The sequence below is a fragment of the Aquarana catesbeiana genome, linkage group LG08 (assembly GCF_042186555.1).
Source record: "Aquarana catesbeiana isolate 2022-GZ linkage group LG08, ASM4218655v1, whole genome shotgun sequence".
Classification (NCBI taxonomy): Eukaryota; Metazoa; Chordata; class Amphibia; order Anura; family Ranidae; genus Aquarana; species Aquarana catesbeiana.
This window is the reverse complement of record NC_133331.1, coordinates 15,761,154-15,783,114: the sequence shown is the minus strand read 5'-3', so window position 1 is coordinate 15,783,114 and position 21,961 is coordinate 15,761,154. Positions and strand designations below refer to the sequence as shown.

At 45.8% G+C, this 21,961-nt stretch overlaps 1 protein-coding gene across 1 annotated transcript in view; it reads left to right on the top strand.

Moving 5' to 3' along the window:
- The window catches only part of LOC141105601 (tetratricopeptide repeat protein 12-like), a 163,211-nt gene that overhangs the window by 58,520 nt on the left and 82,730 nt on the right, over positions 1–21,961 (top strand). The window contains exons 3-6 of the mRNA XM_073595545.1: positions 5,535–5,618; positions 8,988–9,044; positions 14,437–14,562; positions 19,144–19,189. Of these exons, the coding sequence (XP_073451646.1) occupies positions 5,535–5,618; positions 8,988–9,044; positions 14,437–14,562; positions 19,144–19,189 (313 nt within the window). The remainder of the gene's footprint in view (positions 1–5,534; positions 5,619–8,987; positions 9,045–14,436; positions 14,563–19,143; positions 19,190–21,961) is intronic.

The window sequence follows — 21,961 nt, the reverse complement described above, 5'->3', positions numbered from 1 at the left end:
CGAATTGGGGCCCCGTATCTCAGGGCCACTTAGTGCTAAGAACCCAAAATTTGGTGTGCAAACCCAGTGGAACTTGTACCATAACATATCCAAAGCTGGGGTTCCTAGAACCAAGTGGCCCCGAGATACAGAGCCCCAAACCTGGTTTGGAAAATGTCATTCTCTCTCTGCAGAAAAGTGCTTGACATTTTCTGAACGGATATTTGGGGCCCTGTATCTCGGGGACACTTGGTGCTAGAAACCCCAGCATTGGATATTTTATGGTGCTAGTTCCACTGGGTTTGCACACCAAATTTGGGGTTCCTAACACTACGGGGCCCCAAAGTTGGTCAACTGTGTCCATCTGCAGCAATGTCATTTTCGGGACCCTTTTGGGTTCAGAGACCCCAAATTTTGGCTGCAGCTAGGGGGCATCTAGGAACCCCTAACTACTGAGTTTGAAGTTCAGGGGACCTATGGCTGCAAATGGGCACAGTGAGGCTGCAAATGGGCATTGTTGACCCTCTTTTCCACTTACAGTAGCTGTGCATTTCTCACCCTCGTCTTATACTCGGGTCACTAAGTTTTTCCCATTTTTTTGTGGTAAATTAGGGCCTCGACTTATACTCGGAACGACTTATACTCGAGTATATACGGTAACTTGTTAACAAATATCCACTTGCCTGGTCAGCATGTGGATATTTGCCTTTAGTAAATTGGCCTCATTGCGTTCCCTTGGTATAAGGACAAAGTGTTTGCAGAATAAACAGGTCCATAGCAGAAATAGAAATTGCTCTGCTGCATAGAGGGGTGAACGGGTGGCGGAGGTGAAGTGGTTAAGCTCCTATCTCTGGCACATCACTAAGGGGACGGGGGAAACTCCCAACTCCAGTATCGAAAAAAAAGGAAAAATGGATTTTATCATGTAGATAGATGAATGTTCTTCTTGATTTATGAATAATATGTTCATGGAAGCGATCCATCAATCAGGGAGTTGTATTGTTTGACACGAGATAGGACTGTCCTTTCTCCAACATCCTTTCTCATCCAATAGATATGAAAACAACAGATGGGACTCGAGAAGGAATATGAAAACAAGAGATAGGAACTCAGGAATGAACAAGTTAAGCAGAACTCCAAATATCCAATATAAATACGAATGTGAACATAATCCAACTCCATTTTGTACGGCTTATATAATGTTTCGTTCTTATCACAGTACTTTAGGGCTCATTTAGAAGAGAGTGTGGATATACACTCACTGACCACTTTATTAGATCCACCTTGCCAGTATTGGGTTGGACCCCTTTTGGCCTTCAGAACTGCCTTCATTCTTGGTGGCATAGATTCAGCAAGGTGTTGGAAATGTTCTTCAGAGATTTTGGTCCATAGTGACATGATAGCATCACACAGTTTCTGCAGATTTATCAGCTGCACATCCATGGTGCCAATTTCTTGTTCCACCACATCCCAAAGGTGCTCTATTGGATGAGATGTGGTGAGTGTGGAGGCCATTGGGGTACAGGGACCTCATTGTCCAGTGGTGAGATGATCGGAGCTTTGTGACATGGTGCATTATCCTGCTGGAAGGAGCCATCAGAAGATGGGGACGCCATGATGCCAATCTTCCACCACATCCCAAAGGTGCTCTATTGGATGAGATGTGGTGAGTGTGGAGGCCAGGGCTTTTTTTCAGTGGGAACGCGGGGTAACGCAGTTCCGGCACCCCCTGGACTGACTGTATGTAATGGCAAGGGGTGCTGGGGTGTGCTGCAGGGTATTGATGCTCACTGCTGAGGGATCTATTCTAGCTGGAGGGGATCTATTTTTGCAGGGGGTCTATTGTTGCTGGTGGGGGATCTGTTGTTGCTAGGGGTGGGTCTTATTTTGCTGGGGGGGGTCAGTTGTTGCCAAAGGAGATCTACTGTTAGAGGAGGGATCTATTGTTGATGGCTGCCAGAGTGTCTAATAATGCTGGCTGTGCGGAGATCTGTAGATGTTGCCGGGTGTCTAGTGTTGCTTGGGGGGGGATTTTGTTGTGGGTGGTACATTGTTGTTAGGGGGATCCATTGTTGGTTCAATGAGATCTAATTCCATACAAATTACTTAGCACCACAAAATGATACTTGGTTCTGTATTGTCTAAAATGGGCAGTACTGGGAGCTGGGTAGGGGATGAAACCAAGGGACGGTGCTCGGAGGTGGGTAGGGGCGGGGAAAAGGGGGTGACTCGGAAAAGGGTAGTTCCTGCACCTATTGTCAGAGAAAAAAAGCCCTGGTGGAGGCCATTGGAGTACAGGGACCTCATTGTCCAGTGGTGAGATGATTGAAGCTTTGTGACATGGTGCATTATCCTGCTGGAAGGAGCCATCAGAAGATGGGGACATTGTAGTCCTAAAGGGATGGACATGGTCAGCGACAATACTCAGGTAGGCTGTGGTGTTTAAACCATGCTCAGTTGGTACTAAGGGGTCCAAAGTGTGCCAAAAAAATATCCCCCCCACACCATTATGCCACCACCACCAGCCTGAACCGGTGATACAAGGCAGGATGGATCCATGAGCCAAATTCTGACCCCACCATCTGAATGTCGCAGCTGAAATCCAGACTCATCAGACCAGGCAACATTATTCCAATCTTCTGTTGTCCAATTTTGGTGATCCTGTGCCAATTGTAGCCTCAGTTTCCTGTTCATAGCTGACAGGAGTGGCACCCGGTGTGGTCTTCTGCTGCCCATCTGCTTCAAGGTTCAAAGTGTTGTGCGTGCAGAGATGGTATTCTGCATACATTGGATGTAACGAGTGGTTATTTGAGTTACTGTTGCCTTTCTATCATCTGGAACCAGTCTGCCCATTCTCCTCTGACCTCTGACATCAACAAGGATTTTTCCTCCTCACTGGATATTTTCTCTTTTTCCCACCATTCTCTGTAAACCCGAGAGATGGTTGTGTGTGAAAATTTCCAGAAATACTCAGACCAGCCCCGTCTGGCACCAACAGCCATGCCACGTTCAGAGTCACTTAAATCCCCTTTCTTTCCTATTCTGATGCTCGGTTTGAACTTCAGTAAGTCGTCTTCACCACGTCTAGATGCCTAAATGCATTGAGTTGCTGCCGTGTGATTGGCTGATTAGCAATTTGTGTTACCAAGCAATTGAACAGGTGTACCTGATAAAGTGGCCGGTGAGTGTAAGGTCTTCATTATCCCACACTTCCCTATGCACACAGCACCCCCCCCCCCCACCCCCAACAAAATATTCTGCTTGAGCTGCCTGCCCATCATCATGCAGGAAAAATGCATTAGCGGGGGTCTTAGTTGCAGGTAGCAAAGCATAAAAAGCCTTCTACACAGCAGGAAGGATACCTATAGTGAAAAGTTTAGGCCACCATTGCCAAGCTCCATCTGAAAATGCTAGTTGCTTGACTTTGTCTGGGAGAAGTGTTTGCTGAGTAACTGTTGTAGAACAAGTATGTAGCAAGTGAAATCAGTACTTCTGATGTGCTTACTTCATTTGGCTAAGCGATTTACAAAGTAATGTATCCATTACATCAGCATGGCTGCCAGGAAACTGTCATTTAGCTGTTAGATCTGCATGGTTGCTAGGAAACTGTCATTTAGCCGTTACATCAGCATGTCTGCCAGCCAACTGTCATCTTGCCGTTAGATCTGCATGGCTGCCAGGCAACTGTCATTTAGCTATTACATCAGCATGGCTGCCAGGTAACTGTCATTTAGCCATGACATCAGCATGACTCCCAGGAAACTGTCATTTAGCTTTTAGATCTGCATGGCTGCCAGGAAATTGTCATTTACCGTGACATCAGCATGGCTGCCAGGCAACTGTAATTTACCCGTTACATCAGCATGGCTGCCAGCCAGCCAACTGTCATTTAGCTGTGACATCAGCATGGCTGCCAGGAAACTGTCATTTAGTGTTACATCAGCATGGCTGCCAGGAAACTGTCATTTAGCCATTACGTCTGCATGGCTGCCAGGAAACCGTCATTTAGCTGTTACAACAGCATGGCTGCAGGGAACTGTCATTTGGTGTTACATCAGCATGGCTGCCAGGAATATGTCATTTAGTCGTCACATCAGCATGGCTGCCAGGGAAAGCCATCCTATGGGGACACCTATTATGGTGACAACTGGCTTAAAAGAGGATTTTCCCAGCTTGGTAGAGGTTTCTTGTCACTTCTTGTTTCTTCAGGATAGGAAGTAATGTGAAATCCCCCCAAAGGGGACATGAACTGTACAAAAAAACTTTGGGACATTAACGATTCTCTCCTCCACCCAAAGCTAAAAAAAAAAAAATATGAACAGGCAGGTGAAGTAGAAAACCTCCTTAAGTAATCTGTTGGCCACAGAGCACTCCCATGTACATACAGTATATATACTCATAGAGCGTATATAGCCCCCCCCAAATTTGTGAATGTTGTAACAGGTGAATCTAACCCAGCAGGTGTACCTGCTGAAAAATGAAAAAAAAAAAGCCACCACACCTAAAGACTGGTGGACTGCAATGTGACATTTTTGTTATTGGGTTCGGGTACACTTTGACTTCTTGACATTGTTTATGGTTTTCACATTGTTATCCACATAGATCGGCCTTCTGAAGGCTTTTATAGAAGGAAGTCCTTGTAACATGAACATTGGAGTTACTATAAGAAGGGCTCCAGGTTACTCTGGGAAGATTATTGCTCCATGTGGGGCTGATGTACAGCTGAGGGTGCAATAGAATGATTGACTGACCCAACCAATATTGTATTCTATTTGAAGCACTGGGTACCATGACTGAACCCAACCAACGTTGTATTGCAAGTACTTGGTACCATGACTGATCCCAACCAACATTGTATTAAATTGGAAGCACTTAGTACCATGACTGATCCCAACCAACATTGTATTGCAAGTACTGGGTACCATGACTGATCCCAACCAACATTGTATTATATTGGAAGCACTGAGTACCATGACTGAACCCAACCAACCTTGTATTATAATAGAACCTCTGGGTACCATGACTGAATCCAACCAACATTGTATTATATTGGAAGCAATGGAAACATTGGTTTAACCCAACTGACATTGTATTACACTGGATGTGACTGAACCTAACCAATATTATATTATATTGAAAGCACTGGGTGCCATGACTGAACCCAACCAACATTGTATTATATTGGAAGCACTGGTTATGGTGACTGAACCCAACCAACATTGTATTATATTGCAAGCACTGAGTACCATGACTGATCCCAACCAACATTGTATTATAATAGAACCTCTGGGTACCACAACTGAACTCTGCCAACATTATATTTTATTGGAAGTACTGGGTACCATGACTGAACCCAACCAACGTCGTATTATATTGGAAGTACTGGGTACTGTGACTGAACTCAACCAACATTGTACTATATTGGAAGCACTGGGTACCATGACTAACGTTTCCTGATATGGGACAATTCCAAATGTCAAGAATGTTTAAGTTCTCAGTAGAGACTCTGAGCCTTGAAAATGTCTGTGTACTTTAATATGTTTATTTGTTTGAAGGAGGAAGACATAAACTCCGACGACGAGCTGTCAGAAGATGGTCAGACCAGACAAAAAGCTGAGAGACGCAGAGCTAAGAAGAAGGTGAGTGGAAGTACGGTATGTCGGAGGAACATTGCCCATTCTAGGAGAGTGGACTAAATATTTCTAACTAGTGTTATGGTGCCCCCTGGCAGGTGTCTTATGCTCATCTGAGGGGCAGGGTCTAGATCACAGTTGGTCTTCAACAGAGCAGGGAATGATTGTCTTGGAGACCCCAATGGTCTCCAGTTTTCTTTTTTGCAAACTGGCACCGGGTCAGAGCCCTTTGTATAATTACACTAAGCAGTGGCTGGAACTTGAAGGCTACAATGTGGAGGCTTTTTACAAGGCATTGGGGCAGGAGAGTAGTTTGATCTGGGCAGAGGTGTTGGCAGCAAGCAAGAGAGTAGTCAGGTCCAAGCAGAGTCTTGGTGAGTGGCAGGCAGGAGAGTAGGCTGGTCCAGGCAGGGGTCTTGGTTGGAGGCAAGCAAGAGTTGTCAGGTCCAGACAGGTGTCTTGGAGGGAGGCAAGCAAGAGAGTAGTCTGGTCTAGGCATGGGTATTGGCAGGATGCAAGTAAGAGAATATTCCGGGCCAGGCAGGTGTCATGGTGGGAGGCAAGCAAGAGTGTAGTCCGGTCAAGGCAGGGGTTCCGGAGAGGTGGGTAAAAATGTAGTGCTAATAAAGGATGTGTGGAACAGCTGCGTGAACAAAGAAATTAATACATAGGAACATGTGAATGTACATTTATAGATTATGAACAACAAACGAACAAGTCCTGTTAAGTGATTAAATCACGGGTGAACCAATAAAAAAAATGATATGTAAATCACAAATGGGGAGTGATGGTGGTGATAACAAGAGTCCGTCAGATGGTGGACATCTACGTGTGGGCAGTCAGGGACAAAAAATGTAACATTGGCAGCAAGTATCCCAAAAGATAATGGTTATGAGGACAAGGAGTCTATTAAATCGTGGACATCTTCATATGAGCAGTCAGGGACATGAAAAGTAATGTTGACAGCAGGTATCACAAAAAGGAAATGAATGGGTACTCTTATCGGAACGAATGGATCTGGATGTCAGCGACACCAGATCAATCAGGCATGGATAGAGATAGCTCGAGGTATCCTGGGATGGTCAGCAAGGAAACTGGAGCAGGCTCCGGTATCTTCGGAAGACGGAATCCATCCAATACGGTCACCGCTAGTAGATCGACCCTGCCATTGGATAGCTGTCATCACATCTAGCTCAGTAATATCCCCAAGGGTCAGTTTATCAGAGTGCACAGGAACTGTTCTAAAAAATCTGATTATCTCTTCAAACCAGAGCTTTTAGCCAATATAAGGTTATGACCCTGTATCTTACAATCCTTGGCAAAGTGAGATGTTGATGAGCAGCACTTGTAGCAGATGTTGTTCTCCTTTTACGAAGACTTTGCGATCCTCTGTGGACTTCTCTCTGAAGGCTCAGCACTTTAGAACTGGATGTGACTTCCTGTGCAATGGACACTACTTACCAGCAGGGCTGCTGTTAGAAATCACGGGGCCCTGTACAGCCTCCCTGACAGGGCCCCCCTGAAAATATCAAAACAATATTGTTTCAGTCTAATTCCAGCAAAGATAACATAAGGACTCTGCCAGTCTACTAAACTACAACTGCCATGATGCTGCACATGTGATCAGTTATGACACCAGCCATTGGATGGTTTGACAGTAGGGATGAGCCCGATGTTCGAGTCGAACATAAGTCTGACTCGAACATCGGGTGTTCGCCGAATAGCAAACAATTTGGGGTGTTCGCGGCAAATTCGAAAGCCGCTGAACACCCTTTAAAATTCTATGGGAGAAATCCCCCCCTCCTGAACCGTACCAGGCCACATGCCCTCAACATGGGTAGGGGGCTTTGCGGTAGCCCCCCAAAGTACCTTGTCCCCATGTTGATGGGGACAAGGGCCTCATCCCCACAACCCTTGCCCGGTGGTTGTGGGGGTCTGTGGGCGGGGGGCTTATCGGAATCTGGAAGCCCCCTTTAACAAGGAAACCCCCAAATCCCGGCCTCCCCCTGTGTGAAATGGTAATGGGGTACATTACCCCTACCATTTCACAAAAAAAGTGGCAAAATGGTAAAAATGAGAAGACATGGCTTGGGTACAAGTCCTTAAAAAATTAAAAAATAAAACTGTCCCACGTAGTCTTCTTCTTCTCTTGCTCCACAGACGGACCGAAAAAAAGAAAAAACGCGACCGACCCGCCTCCATGGGAGGCTCCCGCCGTATGACTCCTCTTCGCTTTGACAGTTCTTTTATAAGTGAGGGTGGGGCCACACCGTGGCCTATGGCTTTCCTGGGTCGTCAGAGGGGGGCGGGCCACGCGGTTATGTAAATGGGTGGCCCCGCCCCACTCTGACGCCCCGGGAAAGCCATAAGGAAGTACCCGTGCGTCAGAGGGGGGCCGGGTCACCTGGGAACATTACGATGTGGCCCTGCCCTCAGTTATAAAAAAACTGTCAAAGCAAAGACGCATCATATGGTGGGAGCCTCCCATGGAGGTGGGTAGGTCGCGTTTTTTTTTTTTTTTTTTTTTTTTTTCAGTCCATCGGCTGAGCAAGAGAAGAAGAAGACGACTTAGTGGGACATTTTTATTTTTTAATAAAGGACTTGTCCCAAGCCGTGTCATGTCATTTTTACCATTTTGACACTTTTTTTGTGAAATGGTAGGAGTACATTTGTACCCCGTTACCATTTCACACAGGGGGGATGGCCGGGATCTGGGGGTCCCCTTGTTAAAGGGGGCTTCCAGATTCCAATAAGCCCCCCACCCGTAGACTCCCACAACCACCGGGCAAGGGTTGTGGGGATGAGGCCCTTGTCCCCATCAACATGGGGACAAGGTGCTTTGGGGGGCTACCCGGGGGGGGGGGGTTGGGGGGGTTGTTCGTCTCTTCCCTATTTGACAGTTTGGTTGAGAGCACAAACAATGGGAGTGTTACATTTCCGGCATGTGCCAGAAATGAAACTGTTTTATGGATGGGTTTACTCCCGCTTTGAGCTTCTTTTCTGCACTGTGGAGATATAGGACCAGGCGGTAACACCATTGATAACTGTATTCATTTTATTTAACCTGTAAATTTTATACTCAACTGCGCTAGAACTTAAAACCTATTACTCGGGATGTACTACTAGAGACTACTACTTATTTTTTATTAGTTGCAAGATGGACCTGTAGGTTCTGGCTTTGAGTTTTCAGGAGCCATATTCATATATTGGAGGAAGTCTTATGAAGTGTCAGCGAACACCATTCTATAATGTACTCTGTGTTTGTATAAATAAAAAATATGTATAAAAGGGGTTTATGTTCTGTACTTATAATATGATTATGATATGAACAGTTATTGGAGAAAGCAAATAATTCAATTCTAATTCTACCCTCAGAGACAGCGAGAGCGGAAAAGACTCGAGAAGAAGAAAGATCTTGAAAAGAATGAACAGGTATGGAGATGGTGATCTTCTTCTACTAATCTGCCTGTTTAGAGATTTCCATCTCACCATTTCATATGGAGCTCAATGAGCCATGTACATCAGTCCCTGGACAACTTATCTTTCACTCTAATACACATTTTCTTAACCAGGGTTCCTCCAAAGGTTAGTAGGGGTTCTTTAAACTTTGAACACTGACCACCAATGTATGGATACACTCTGTATGCACCCCGCACACACACCCTGCCTGCACCCTGCGCACGGTCTGTATGTAGTGTACCCTGCGCACGGTCTGTATGCACCCTGCGCATGGTCTGTATGCACCCTGCGCACGGTCTGTATGCACCCTGCGCACGGTCTGTATGCACCCTGCGCACGGTCTGTATGCACCCTGCGCACGGTCTGTATGCACCCTGCGCACGGTCTGTATGCACCCTGCGCACGGTCTGTATGCACCCTGCGCACGGTCTGTATGTACCCTGCGCACGGTCTGTATTCGTCCTGCGAGCACCCCATACACAGTCTGTATGCACCCTGCGTACAGTCTGTATGCGCCCTACGCACAGTCTGTATGCGCCCTACACACAGTCTATGTGCACTGCATGCACCCTATGCACAGTCTGTGTATAGGGTGCACACAGGGTGCATACAGACTGTTCAGAGGGTGCATACGGACTATGCATAGGATGCACGCAGTGCGCATACAGACTGTGCGTAGGGCGCATACAGACTGTGCGTAGGGCGCACATAGGGTGCATACAGACTGTGCGTAGGGTGCATGCAGTGCGCATAGACTGTGTGTAGGGTGCATACAGACTGTGCATAGGATGCATGCAGGGCGCATACAGACTGTGCGTAGGGCGCATACAGACTGTGCGTAGGGCGCATACAGACTGCATAGGGCGCATACAGACTGTGCATAGGGCGCACGTAGGGTGCATACAGACTGTGTGTAGGGCGCATACAGACTGTGTGTAGGGCGCATACAGATTGTGTATAGGGTGCACACAGGGTGCATACAATCTGTATGCGCCCTACACACAGTCTGTATGCGCCCTACACACAGTCTGTATGCACCCTACGTGCGCCCTACACACAGTCTGTATGCACCCTACGTGCGCCCTACGCACAGTCTGTATGCGCCCTACGCACAGTCTGTATGCGCCCTACGCACAGTCTGTATGCGCCCTACGCACAGTCTGTATGCGCCCTACGCACAGTCTGTATGCGCCCTACGCACAGTCTGTATGTGCCCTACACACAGTCTGTATGCGCCCTACACACAGTCTGTATGCACCCTACGTGCGCCCTACACACAGTCTGTATGCACCCTACGTGCGCCCTACGCACAGTCTGTATGCGCCCTACGCACAGTCTGTATGCGCCCTACGCACAGTCTGTATGCGCCCTACGCACAGTCTGTATGCGCCCTACGCACAGTCTGTATGCGCCCTACGCACAGTCTGTATGCGCCCTACTCACAGTCTGCATGCACCCTGCGTGCACCCTACGCACAGTCTGTATGGGCCCTAGGCGCAGTCTGTATGGGCCCTAGGCGCAGTCTGTATGGGCCCTAGGCGCAGTCTGTATGGGCCCTAGGCGCAGTCTGTATGGGCCCTAGGCGCAGTCTGTATGGGCCCTAGGCACAGTCTGTATGGGCCCTACGCACAGTCTGTATGCACCCTGCGTAGACCCCAGATTTTTCTCTGTACTTATTTTCCGTAAATCCTCTATTTAGGGAAGCTCTAGCAGTGTAAAATGCGTCTGATTTTGTTAGATCTAATTTTGCAGAAATCTAGAATATTCCTCAGGGTTCACACATTTCTTTTTTAAAGATGATTTCACTGGCGGTTTTCCCCCTGAGAGTACCAATGTTTATTATCACAATAAAGGTAACATTCTCATGTGCTCAGTAAAAATGTGTGGTTGTGACCGTACAGAAGGTACAACCAGGAGGAAAACATTTAATTCTGTAATTTATGTGGGAATATCGGGATCTCTAGAGATGGTCTGATGAGCCGACTTTACTCGTTTTGTTCTATTCTTTTTTTTTTTTACATTTTTTTTTTTTTTGTTTAATTTCTTAGTAGGTTTTGATCTTGAAGAACAATCTGATCCTCCACAGAGGGAGCTTTTTTGTTAGTATTTTTTTTATTGTAATAATAATAGTAATAATTATTCTATAAAATGTGTTTCTTCTTCAGTATTAGGCCCCATTCACACTAGCGCGTTTTTTGATGCATTTTGCATTTTGCAGAAATGCACGGGAATTTTTTAACATGGGTTCCTATGGAACATGTTCACATCAATGCTTTTTTGTATCTCTGCGTTTTTGGAAAGGGTCGGGGACTTTTTTTCATGCAAAAAGCAGCGTTTTGCATGTAATGGTTTTCAATGGACAAGCATCAAAAACGCAAGTGCAGCGTTTTTGCAGCGTTTTTGCAGCGTTTTTGATGCGTTTTTGGTGCGTTTTTGCCGTTTTTTTTATTTATTTTTTTTTGTAATTTTTTTGTAAGACTGTAAAAAAAAAAGAAAAAAAAAAAAAAAAAAAAAAACGCAAAACGCCGTAAAAACGCCGCAAAAACGCTACAAAAACGCTGCTCAAAAACGTGGCAAGCATGAAAAAAAACCCTCCAAAAACGCTCAAAAGCAACATGCATAGGTGTGAATCGAGCCTTAGACATTTATAGGTGTAAAAAGACTCACAGACATTGTAACAAGATGAATCACAAAATGACAAATTGCAAAGTACCCTAAAACAATAATGGGAATCCAAAGTAAACTCATGATGTAATAGGGCTCATTCACACCAGGTACAGTGCGGGAACAGGTGCAAAAGTCAGTGTTTTTCCCACACAGCACAAAAACGCTCCGGCACCATTTTTGCAAGTATTTCACGCATGAGGAATGTGATGTGTGGTAACACACAGAAAAAGCATGCACATAGATGCACCTCCTGGTGGGAGTGAGGCCTGCACCAGCAATCTGGAAGTCCTGATAAATTCCAGAAATCTTGGTGTCGGTTAATAAGAGCTGCCCTGCTCCAGTTGGGATTGGTGTCAGTTGATGTTGGGTGCCTTGCTTCAGTTGGGGTTGATGCCAGTTGATAATGGCTGTCCTGCTCCAGTTGGGATTGGTGTCGGTTGATGTTGGGTGCCTTGCTTCAGTTGGGGTTGATGCCAGTTGATAAAGGCTGTCCTGCTCCAGTTGGGGTTGGTGTAAGTTGATGTTGGGTGTCCTGCTCCAGTTGGGGTCCATGTCAGTTGATGAGGGTTGTCCTGCTCCAGTTGGGATTGGTGTCGGTTGATAAGGGCTGTTCTGCTCTGGAAGGGGTAGGTGTCAGTTGATAATGGACTGTCCTGTTCCATTTGGGATCGGTGTCATTTGATAAGAAGAAGACAAGAAGCCAGAAGTCCGGGCCTCCGCTGGCAAAAGAGCGGCATGAAGACAGCGGAGGAGCCAACAGAAGAACTGGAACACCGGGAGAAGAGGCCAGAGAGAGCGGAGAAGAACCAACCGGACACCGGGAGAAGAGGAACCGGAGGGACCCCTGAAGCCGGAAGAAGACCCCCGAAGCCAGAGGATACCCCCCCCCACCAGAGCTGTCTAATAAATTATTTTAAAAACCTGTGTAGTGTGTTTTTATTATTGACACTTTTTCCCTAGGTGAATGGATAGGGGTACCATGTTCCCCTTACTCATTCACATAGGGTTGGGGGCCAGGATCTGGGGGCCCTCTTATTATAGGGGGCTCCCGGATTCCGATAAGCCCCCCCGCCCGCAGACCCCAACAACCAATGGCCAGGGTTGTCGGGAAGAGGCCCTTGTCCTCATCAACATGGGGACAAGGTGCTTTGGGGTGGGGGGGCCCCGCAGGGCGCCCCCCTTCCCCCAAGGCACCCACCCCCCATGTTGAGGGCATGCAGCCCGGTACGGTTCAAAAGGGGGGTGGCGCTCGCTCGTCCCCACCCCCTTTCCTGACCGGCTGGGCTGCGTGCTCGGATCGGGGTCTGGTATGGATTCTAGGGGGGACCCCACGCCATTTTTTCGGCGTTGGGGGTTCCCCTTAAAATCCATACCAGACCTAAGGGCCTGGGATGCCCCGCAATGGGGCTCGCAAGGTGTCAATCTCGCCGATAAAAGCGGCGAGATTCACTTCCTTTTTTAGTCCCGTCATACCCGAGTCACGTTCAAAATGAACAGACTTGGCCGCGTGTGGGCAAGTCAGTTCATTCTAAAAGTCCGTCGTAACTCCGGCGAAAGTCCGTCGGAAAGACGGGCGGACCTAGCCTGCCGGAAAGTCCGGTCGTGTGTAGGCAAGTCCGTCCGTTCAGGTAGTCCACCGGAAAGACCGCCGGACCAAGTCTGCTGAAAAGTCCGATCGTGTGTACGAGGCATTACAGAAAACGTTTGACCTCTGTCATTGCCAACAAAGGATATATAACAAAGTATTGAGATGAACTTTTGATATTGACAAAATACTTATTTTCCACCATAATTTGCAAATAAATTCTTTCCAAATCAGACAATGTGATTGTCTGGATTTGTTTCCACATTTTGTCTCTCATAGTTGAGGTATACCTATGATGACAATTACAGGCCTCTCTCATCTTTTTTAAGTGGGAGAACTTGCACAATTGGTGGCTGACTAAATACTTTTTTGCCCCACTGTATATCCCATAGTTTGTAAGCACTTTATCTTTTGAGCAAACCAATCAATACATGCTTATTGGGATTTATTTTTTATTAAAAATATGTAGCAGAATACATTTTGGCCTAAATTTATGAAGAAATTCAATTTTTTTTTAATTGGATATGTTTTATTAGCACAAAGTAAAAAATATTGTTTTGTTTTTTTTCAAAATTGTCGCTTTTTTTTTTTTTTTTTTAATTGGATATGTTTTATAGCAAAAAGTAATAAGGTTTTTTTTTTTTTAGTGCAAAAAATAAACACAGAGTTGATCAAATACCACCAAAAGAAAGCTCTATTTGTGGGTAAAAAATAAATTATATACGGTAAATTAAATTTGGGTACAGCATCGCATGATTGCCCTATTGTCAGTTAAGGTAATGCAGTGCTGTATTGCAAAAAATGGCCTGGTCAGGAAAGGGTGGGGGTGGGGGGGGGGGTAAATTTTCCGGAGGTCAAGTGGCTATGCACAGTGTGATGAATAGACTCAGTGTCACCGGTTATAATGGGGCTTTTGTTAGTTGGTGACCCGGGGATGATTTGTGATTGGAGGAATGTGTGACTCTGGATGATCTGTTGACTCGTATATTTTAGTCTCATCTCCTAGAGAAGTGAAATGAAGGAGTTTTATCCTGGGAGACGAGTGCCGGCTTGTCCTGAGTGCCGCGTTCACCCACATGTCAGAACATTCACCCCTTTGTCCTCTCTTGGCAGGAACCGGAGTGGGACGTAAACAGCGCGTTCGTTGCCAACGCCGCCAGTCATATCAGACCAAAGAGCAGGAATAAACTCGACACGAAGCACAACGCCAACAAGGAGAATGAAGGGAAGATGCAAGAGGTAATTCCTATAGAGGAAGACAACCCAACTCCACTATGAATTGATTAACGTCTTCCAATCACACAGCCAATACCGCTCTTTGGGTGATTACAATGTGTCATTTGCCTTTTTTGTTTCCTGTGATTAAATGCATGCGGGGACATCTATTCAAACACTTCAGGATCGCCCCTATAGAAGATTTACAGGGCGGCTCCGCCCACGCAGGATCATATATATATATATATATATATATATATATATATATATATATATATATATGATTCTATATATATGTGTGTGTATATAGATATATATATATATATATATAGTGTGTGTATGTATGTATATGTGTGTGTAGGTCTCTCTCTCTCTCTCTCTCTCTCTCTCTCTCTCTCTCTCTCTCTCTCTCTCTCTCTCTCTCTCTCTCTCTCTCTCTCTCTCTCTCTCTCTCTATATATCTATATATCTATATGATATATATATATATATATATATATCTATCACACACACACACAGTGATGTGAAAAAGTATTTTCCCCCTTCCTGATTATTATTTTTTTTTTTTTTGCATATTTCTCACACTTGAATGATTCAGATGATCAAACAAATTTTAACATTACACAAAGATAACCCCGAGAAAATCCAAGATGCAGTTTTTGAATTTATTTATTTCGTTTATTAACCGCTCCAGCCCCGGAAGATTTTACCCCCCTTCCTGACCAGAGCCCCCTTTTTGCGATTCGGCACTGCGTCGCTTTAACTGACAATTGCGCAGTCGTGCGACGTTGTACCCAAGCGAAAATTGACGTGTTTTTTTTTTTTTTTTTTCTCCAGACAAATAGAGCTTTCTTTTGGTGGTATTTGAGCACCTCTGCGGTTTTTATTTTTTGCACTATGAACAAAAAAAGAGCAAGAATTTTGAAAAAAAAAAAAAAACGCAATATTTTTTGCTATAATAAATATCCCCCAAAAACAATTTTTTTCCTCAGTTTAGGCCGATATGTATTCTTCTACATATTTTTGGTAAAAAAAAAAAATCGCAATAAGCGTATATTGATTTGGTTTGTGCAAAAGTTATAGCGTCTACAAAATAGGGGATATATTTATAGCATTTTTATTATTATTATTATTTTTTTTTACTAGTAATGGCGGCGATCTGCGATTTTTATTGGGTCTGCAACATTATGGCGGACACGTCGGACAATTTTGACATATTTTTGTGACCATTGTCATTTATACAGTGATCAGTGCTGTAAAAATGTCACTGGCAGGGAAGGGGTTAACACTAGGGGGCAATCAAGGGGTTAACTGTGTTCCCTGTGTGTGTGTGTTCTAACTGAAGGGGGGAGGGGACTGTGTAGGGGAGATGGCAGATCGCTGTTCATACTTTGTATGAACACGCAATCTGTCTCTTCTCCCCTCAGAGAGTTTACACACGCAGATCCCGGTTCTCGGTCTGCTACAAGCGATCGCGGGAGCCCGGCGGTCATCGAGACCGCCAGGCACTCGCATCGGCTCCGGGGACGAGCAGCGGGCCCACGCCTCCGGTGACGCTTGTGCGCCCCTAGTGGCCACAGGGCGAAGCGACATTAAATAACATAGTTTCGCCCAGCCGTGCCATTCTGCCGCAGTAAAACTGCGGCGGCTGGTCAGCAAGTGGTTGAGGGGAAAAAAGCTGTTCAAACCTGCCCGGCCCTATGTGAAAAAGTAATTGCCCCCTCCCATGCTGAATCGTAAATGAACTGTGATTAACCGCAATTTTTTTGGAAAGCGGAGTTTAATTTCATTCGCCACACCCAGGCCTGATTACTGCCAGACCTGTTGAATCAAGAAATCACATAATTAGAAGCTGCCTGACAAAGCGAAACAGGCTAACAGATCACAAAAAGCCACACATCATGCCACAAATCTTTAAAAAAATTCAAGAACAGATTAGAAACCAAGTAATGTACATGTATCGGTCTAGGAAAGGGTTTCAAAGCCATTTCTAAGGCCACTTTCACACATGCGGACCGTTCAGGACCGCCTGTCAGTTTTTTCTGGTGGACCATGCATCTCTATGGAGCGACGGGTATCATTGGTGAGATGCCCACTGATTTCCGATCCGCTCCACTAAATCCAGACGGAGGGTGGTCCTATTTTCCATCCGTATCGGATGAAAACGGCCATGTGGTCCGTTTTCATCCGATCTCCCAATAGAGAAGAGCGGAGATCTAAAAGGTTCGTCTCTGCACAGTGGGTGGAGATGGACCTGTTATCCACCAGCTCAGCGAGGATCAATGGAGCGATCCCTGCTGAGCAAAGCGGAGTCCGTCCAATGGATCTGCATGTGTGAATGGGGCCTTAGGCTTTGGAACTCAAGTAAACAACGGTGAGAGCCATTATCCACCAATGGAGATAACTTGGAACAGTGGTGAACCTTCCCAGGGGTGGCTGGCCTATAAAAATTACTCCAAGAACATGACGACGACTCATCCAGGAGGTCATAAAAGAACCCAGAACAACATCTAAAGAACTGGAGGCCTCACTTGCCTCAGGTAAGATCAGTGTTCATGTTTTAACAAAAAGAAAGAGACTGGGCAAAAATGGCCTCCATGGGAGAGTTCCAAGGCCAAAGCCACTGCTGACCAAAAAGAACACAAAGGCTCATCTCACATTTACCAAAAAACATCTTGACTATCTCCAAGACTTTTAGGCAAATATTCTGTGGACTGATGAGACAAAAATTTAACTTTTTGGAAGGTGTGCGTCCCATTACATCTGGCATAAAACTAATACAGCATTTCATAACAAGAACATCATACCAACAGTCAGACATGGTGGTGATAGCGTGATGGCCTGGGGCTACTTTGCAGCTTCAGGACCTGGACGACTTACCATAATTGATGGAACCATGAATTCTGCGCTCTACCAGAAAATCCTAAAGGAGAATATCTGGCCATCAGTTCGTGACCTCAAGCTCATCTCTTCTGTCTTCTCCTCTCTTCTATTTTTTCCTTTCTTCTCTTTTTCTTCTTTTTTCATCTCTTCTCCTCTCTCTCTCTCTCTCAATTTCAGCACTGAACTCTTCTTGGATTACTTGATATTTTTAGGACGGGGTATTTTTTTGATGCCTATAGATATCGCACAAAACTGTTTTGCAGATGTTTAGATGTTACGATCTCTAACGACACCCCGAGTACGAAAGGGGTTAAAGTCGTTTAGGACATCCCATATCCAAACACAAAGGCAGCTACCGAACACTTCCATCAGGCGAACCAGGAACCCATACAAATAATTCACCCCCAAATACGAGACAAGATGCTCTGTCTTGAGGTTCAAGCAGGAATAATATCTTTATTCAAACACATGTTATACAGATCCCACTTCAAAACACTTCCCCGCACCCTTCGAAAACAGGGCGGGTTAACCTGTTCAATGACAATGGACACACAGGTCAGCTGTGTATAACTTCTCATCAGAAAACAGTCTTCTCAGCAGGGAGAGCTGTTGGAGGAATCCCCCTCCCTCCATAGAGATAAACATCCCATAATCCAAGGCAGACAGACACAATAGAACATTGGAATACAGCCACACCCCAAACTAGCACAGCAAATAGTACACAACACAATGAGACGGCACACATTATATATACATATATACAGCATTGAGTCAGACTAGCACAGATCATAGTGGGGTTCTCATTCACCTTGTGCCCCTATTAGTGACTCCCATCACAATGGCATATCCAGGGTCCCCAGAGTCTGTGTGTCTTGGGGGACATGGACCTGAATCTAAAGTTATGCCACCTCAAGGGTCCCCAGACATACAGCTCGCAAAGAGCACCGATCCCCCAAATGCCAGGGCCCATAATCGCTTGGCAAGAGGCTGGCATTCAGTCCCCTCCAAAAGCCTCTGTCCCGGCTAGGTCTGTCACACTATCTACACTACTCCATGTTGTGTATTGTGCCATTGTCGCCTCTGTTGTGAATATCTAACACACCTCGTATTGAACGCTTTACCCGTTTGCCACTATATATATATTTCAATAAAAACATTTATGGAAAAAAATACAAAAAAATGTGTAGGCTGAAAATGAAATAAACATACTTGCCTTTCCCTCGGCTTACTCCTGCAGTGCCCAGGGGAGAGTGATGTCATGCCCTGCCCATCCCTGGGAAAGCCCAAATCTACAGGTTGGTTTATTGATTTATTGCAGCATTGACGTGGGGATTACCCAGTAATCATAATCCTCATAGGATAGGTAGATGCATAGAAGAGAAGAAAAGAGGACAAAAAAAAAAAAAAAAAAAGAGGAGAGGGGGGATTATGGGGGAGAAGTATGGGAGGGTCCTGATCGCCCCCTGGTGGTGCACAGAAGATCCAAAACCATGGAGAAGCTACTGAGAGGCTTGATGGGTCTGTTCTTAGCAAATAAAGTCTGGAATCTAAATTTTCCAATATATCAAAATATTTTCTGATTGGCCCGTTATGGATGAATTTTTTACGCTTGGTTTGACACTTAAACACTCAAAAACAGATAACATGACAACTTATCATAAATGCAACACATCTGATATATTTCCCTATAATACGGTCTTCGCCTCTTTTTTTTACTTTTAGGGCGATTGCACAGATTCCTCAATCCAAAGAAGCCGAAACCTTGCCGGTAAGTACGTCCCGTCCTCTGTGAGTACATCCCGTTCTCTGTGTGTACATCCCATCCTCTGTATATGTATGTACATCCCATCCTCTGTATATGTATGTACATCCCGTCCTCTGTATGTGTATGTACGTCCCGTCCTCTGTATCTGTATGTACGTCTCGTCCTCTGTATCTGTATGTACGTCCCGTCCTCTGTATCTGTATGTACGTCTCGTCCTCTGTATCTGTATGTACGTCCCGTCCTCTGTGTGTACGTCCCATCCTCTGTGTGTACATCCCGTCCTCTGTATCTGTATGTGCGTCCCGTCCTCTGTGTGTACGTCCCGTCCTCTGTGTGTACGTCCCGTCCTCTGTGTGTACGTCCCGTCCTCTGTGTGTACGTCCCGTCCTCTGTGTGTATGTCCCGTCCTCTGTGTGTACGTCCCGTCCTCTGTGTGTACGTCCCGTCCTCTGTGTGTACGTCCCGTCCTCTGTGTGTACGTCCCGTCCTCTGTGTGTACGTCTCTGTACGTCCCGTCCTCTGTGTGTACGTCCCGTCCTCTGTATCTGTATGTGCGTCCCGTCCTCTGTGTGTACGTCCCATCCTCTGTATCTGTATGTACGTCCCGTCCTCTGTGTGTACGTCCCGTCCTCTGTGTGTACGTCCCGTCCTCTGTGTGTACGTCCCGTCCTCTGTGTGTACGTCCCGTCCTCTGTGTGTACGTCCCGTCCTCTGTGTGTACGTCTCTGTACGTCCCGTCCTCTGTGTGTACGTCCCGTCCTCTGTGTGTACGTCCCGTCCTCCTGTGTGTAGGTCCCGTCCTCCTGTGTGTAGGTCCCGTCCTCCTGTGTGTAGGTCCCGTCCTCCTGTGTGTACTCCTCTTATATTCCGTCCTCTACAAATCAACGGTCAGCTGGTTTTGACATTTCATTTTTATTTTTTTCAGTTTACAGTTATAGATATATTGAATATAAGTAAATATGTTTTTTCTTCAAAATCAAATTGTTCCTTCTTTTAGCCTAGAGATGTTTTATGTACTAGAAAACCTTCCATCCATTGCATGTCAACCATGGGAGGACTTTATTACAAGATGAGACCCCACTGCTGCTTACCATGATGGTGGCTGGCAGTACATTCCAGTTAGTGTGTTCATTGAACCCACCCAGTAACTGTCTTGAGTACATTAAGCAAACACTCAACCCGTGTGTAATTTATCCCTTTCCCGCCCACAGTGCGCATTTATGCAGTCTCACTGGACTGGTCTTTTTTTTTTTTTCCGTGGGGCCACATATATGCATATCTGTCTTTGTGCTGGGAGCGCGCCCCACAATGTGCTCCCAGCACAGAGACCGGGAGCGCCAGGTCCCGTATTAATGATCGGGACCTGGAACGTCCACTTCTGGGTCACCTGATCTTTGTGATAGCTGCTGATTGGCTACCACAGTGATCAGTCACTTTGCAGCCCACCCCTGTTTTTTTGTCTTTCTCTCTGAAGAGGGGAGAGATCCATTGTATCCTTTGTATACAATATACATTGTATCTCTTTCTCCTTGCAGAGAAAAAACAAAACAAAACCTACCGTATATACTCGAGTATAAGCCGACCCAAATATAATCCGAGGCACCTAATTTTACCACAAAAAACTGGGAAAACTTATTGACTCGAGTATAAGCCTAGGGTGAGAAATGCGCAGCTACTGTAAGTGGAAAAGAGGGTCAACGATGCCCATTTGCAGCCTCACCGTGCCCATTTGCAGCCATAGGTGCCCCCTAGCTGCAGCCAAAATTTGGGGTCTCTGGACCCAAAGGGCCCCGAAATGACATTGCTGCAGATGGACACAGTTGACCGACTTTGGGGCCCTGTATCTCTGGGGCTACTCGGTGCTAAAAACCCCAAATGTGGTGTGCAAACCCAGTGGAACTAGCACTACAACATATCCAAAGCTGGGGTTCCTAGCACCAAGTGGCCCCGAGATACGGGGCCCCGAAGTCGCTTCGGAAAATGTCAAGCACTTTTCTAAAGCAGAGAATGACATATTCTGAACCGAATTTGGGGCCCCGTATCTCGGGACCACTTGGTGCTAGGAACCCTAGCTTTGGATATGTTGTAGTGATAGTTCCACTGGGTTTGCATACCAAATGTGGGGTTCCTAGTACCAAGTGGCCCCAAAGTCGGTTTGGAAAATATCATTCTCTGCTGCAGAAAAGTGCTTGACATATTCTGAACTGAATTTGGGGCCCCGTATCTCGGGGCCACTTGGTACTAGGAACCCCAGCTTTGGGTATGTTGTAGTGCTAGTTCCACTGGATTTGCATACCAAATTTGGGGTTCCTAGTACCAAGTGGCCCAGAGATACAGGGCCCCAAATTTGGTTCAGGAAAATTCTCTGCTGCAGAAAAGTGCTTGAACTCGAGTATAAGCCGAGGGGGGGCATTTTCAGCACAAAAAAAGTGCTGAAAAACTCGGCTTATACTCGAGTATATACGGTAGTTTTTAAATGAAAAATAAAATCCGTCAAGGTCCCCACCTTCTTCCCCCCTTCCTCTTCTCTCCACCCCCTACCCCACATACCTGGCTTGTATCTGGGCGCTGTATTTTTTCGGATAGTTGAGTATCCTCGTATACCTTATCCCAGAATCACTGTCCCTATTCTGGGTCCGGCTGGCCACCGTGATGCTTAGCTCCCCGGTATATTGTTGTGTTCTATATAGTTGCACAGTTTTAAGTGTACGAGTCTACATTGTGGGTCTCCCATACTGCCACTTTATATGCCTTACATGCCCTGCACACTGACGA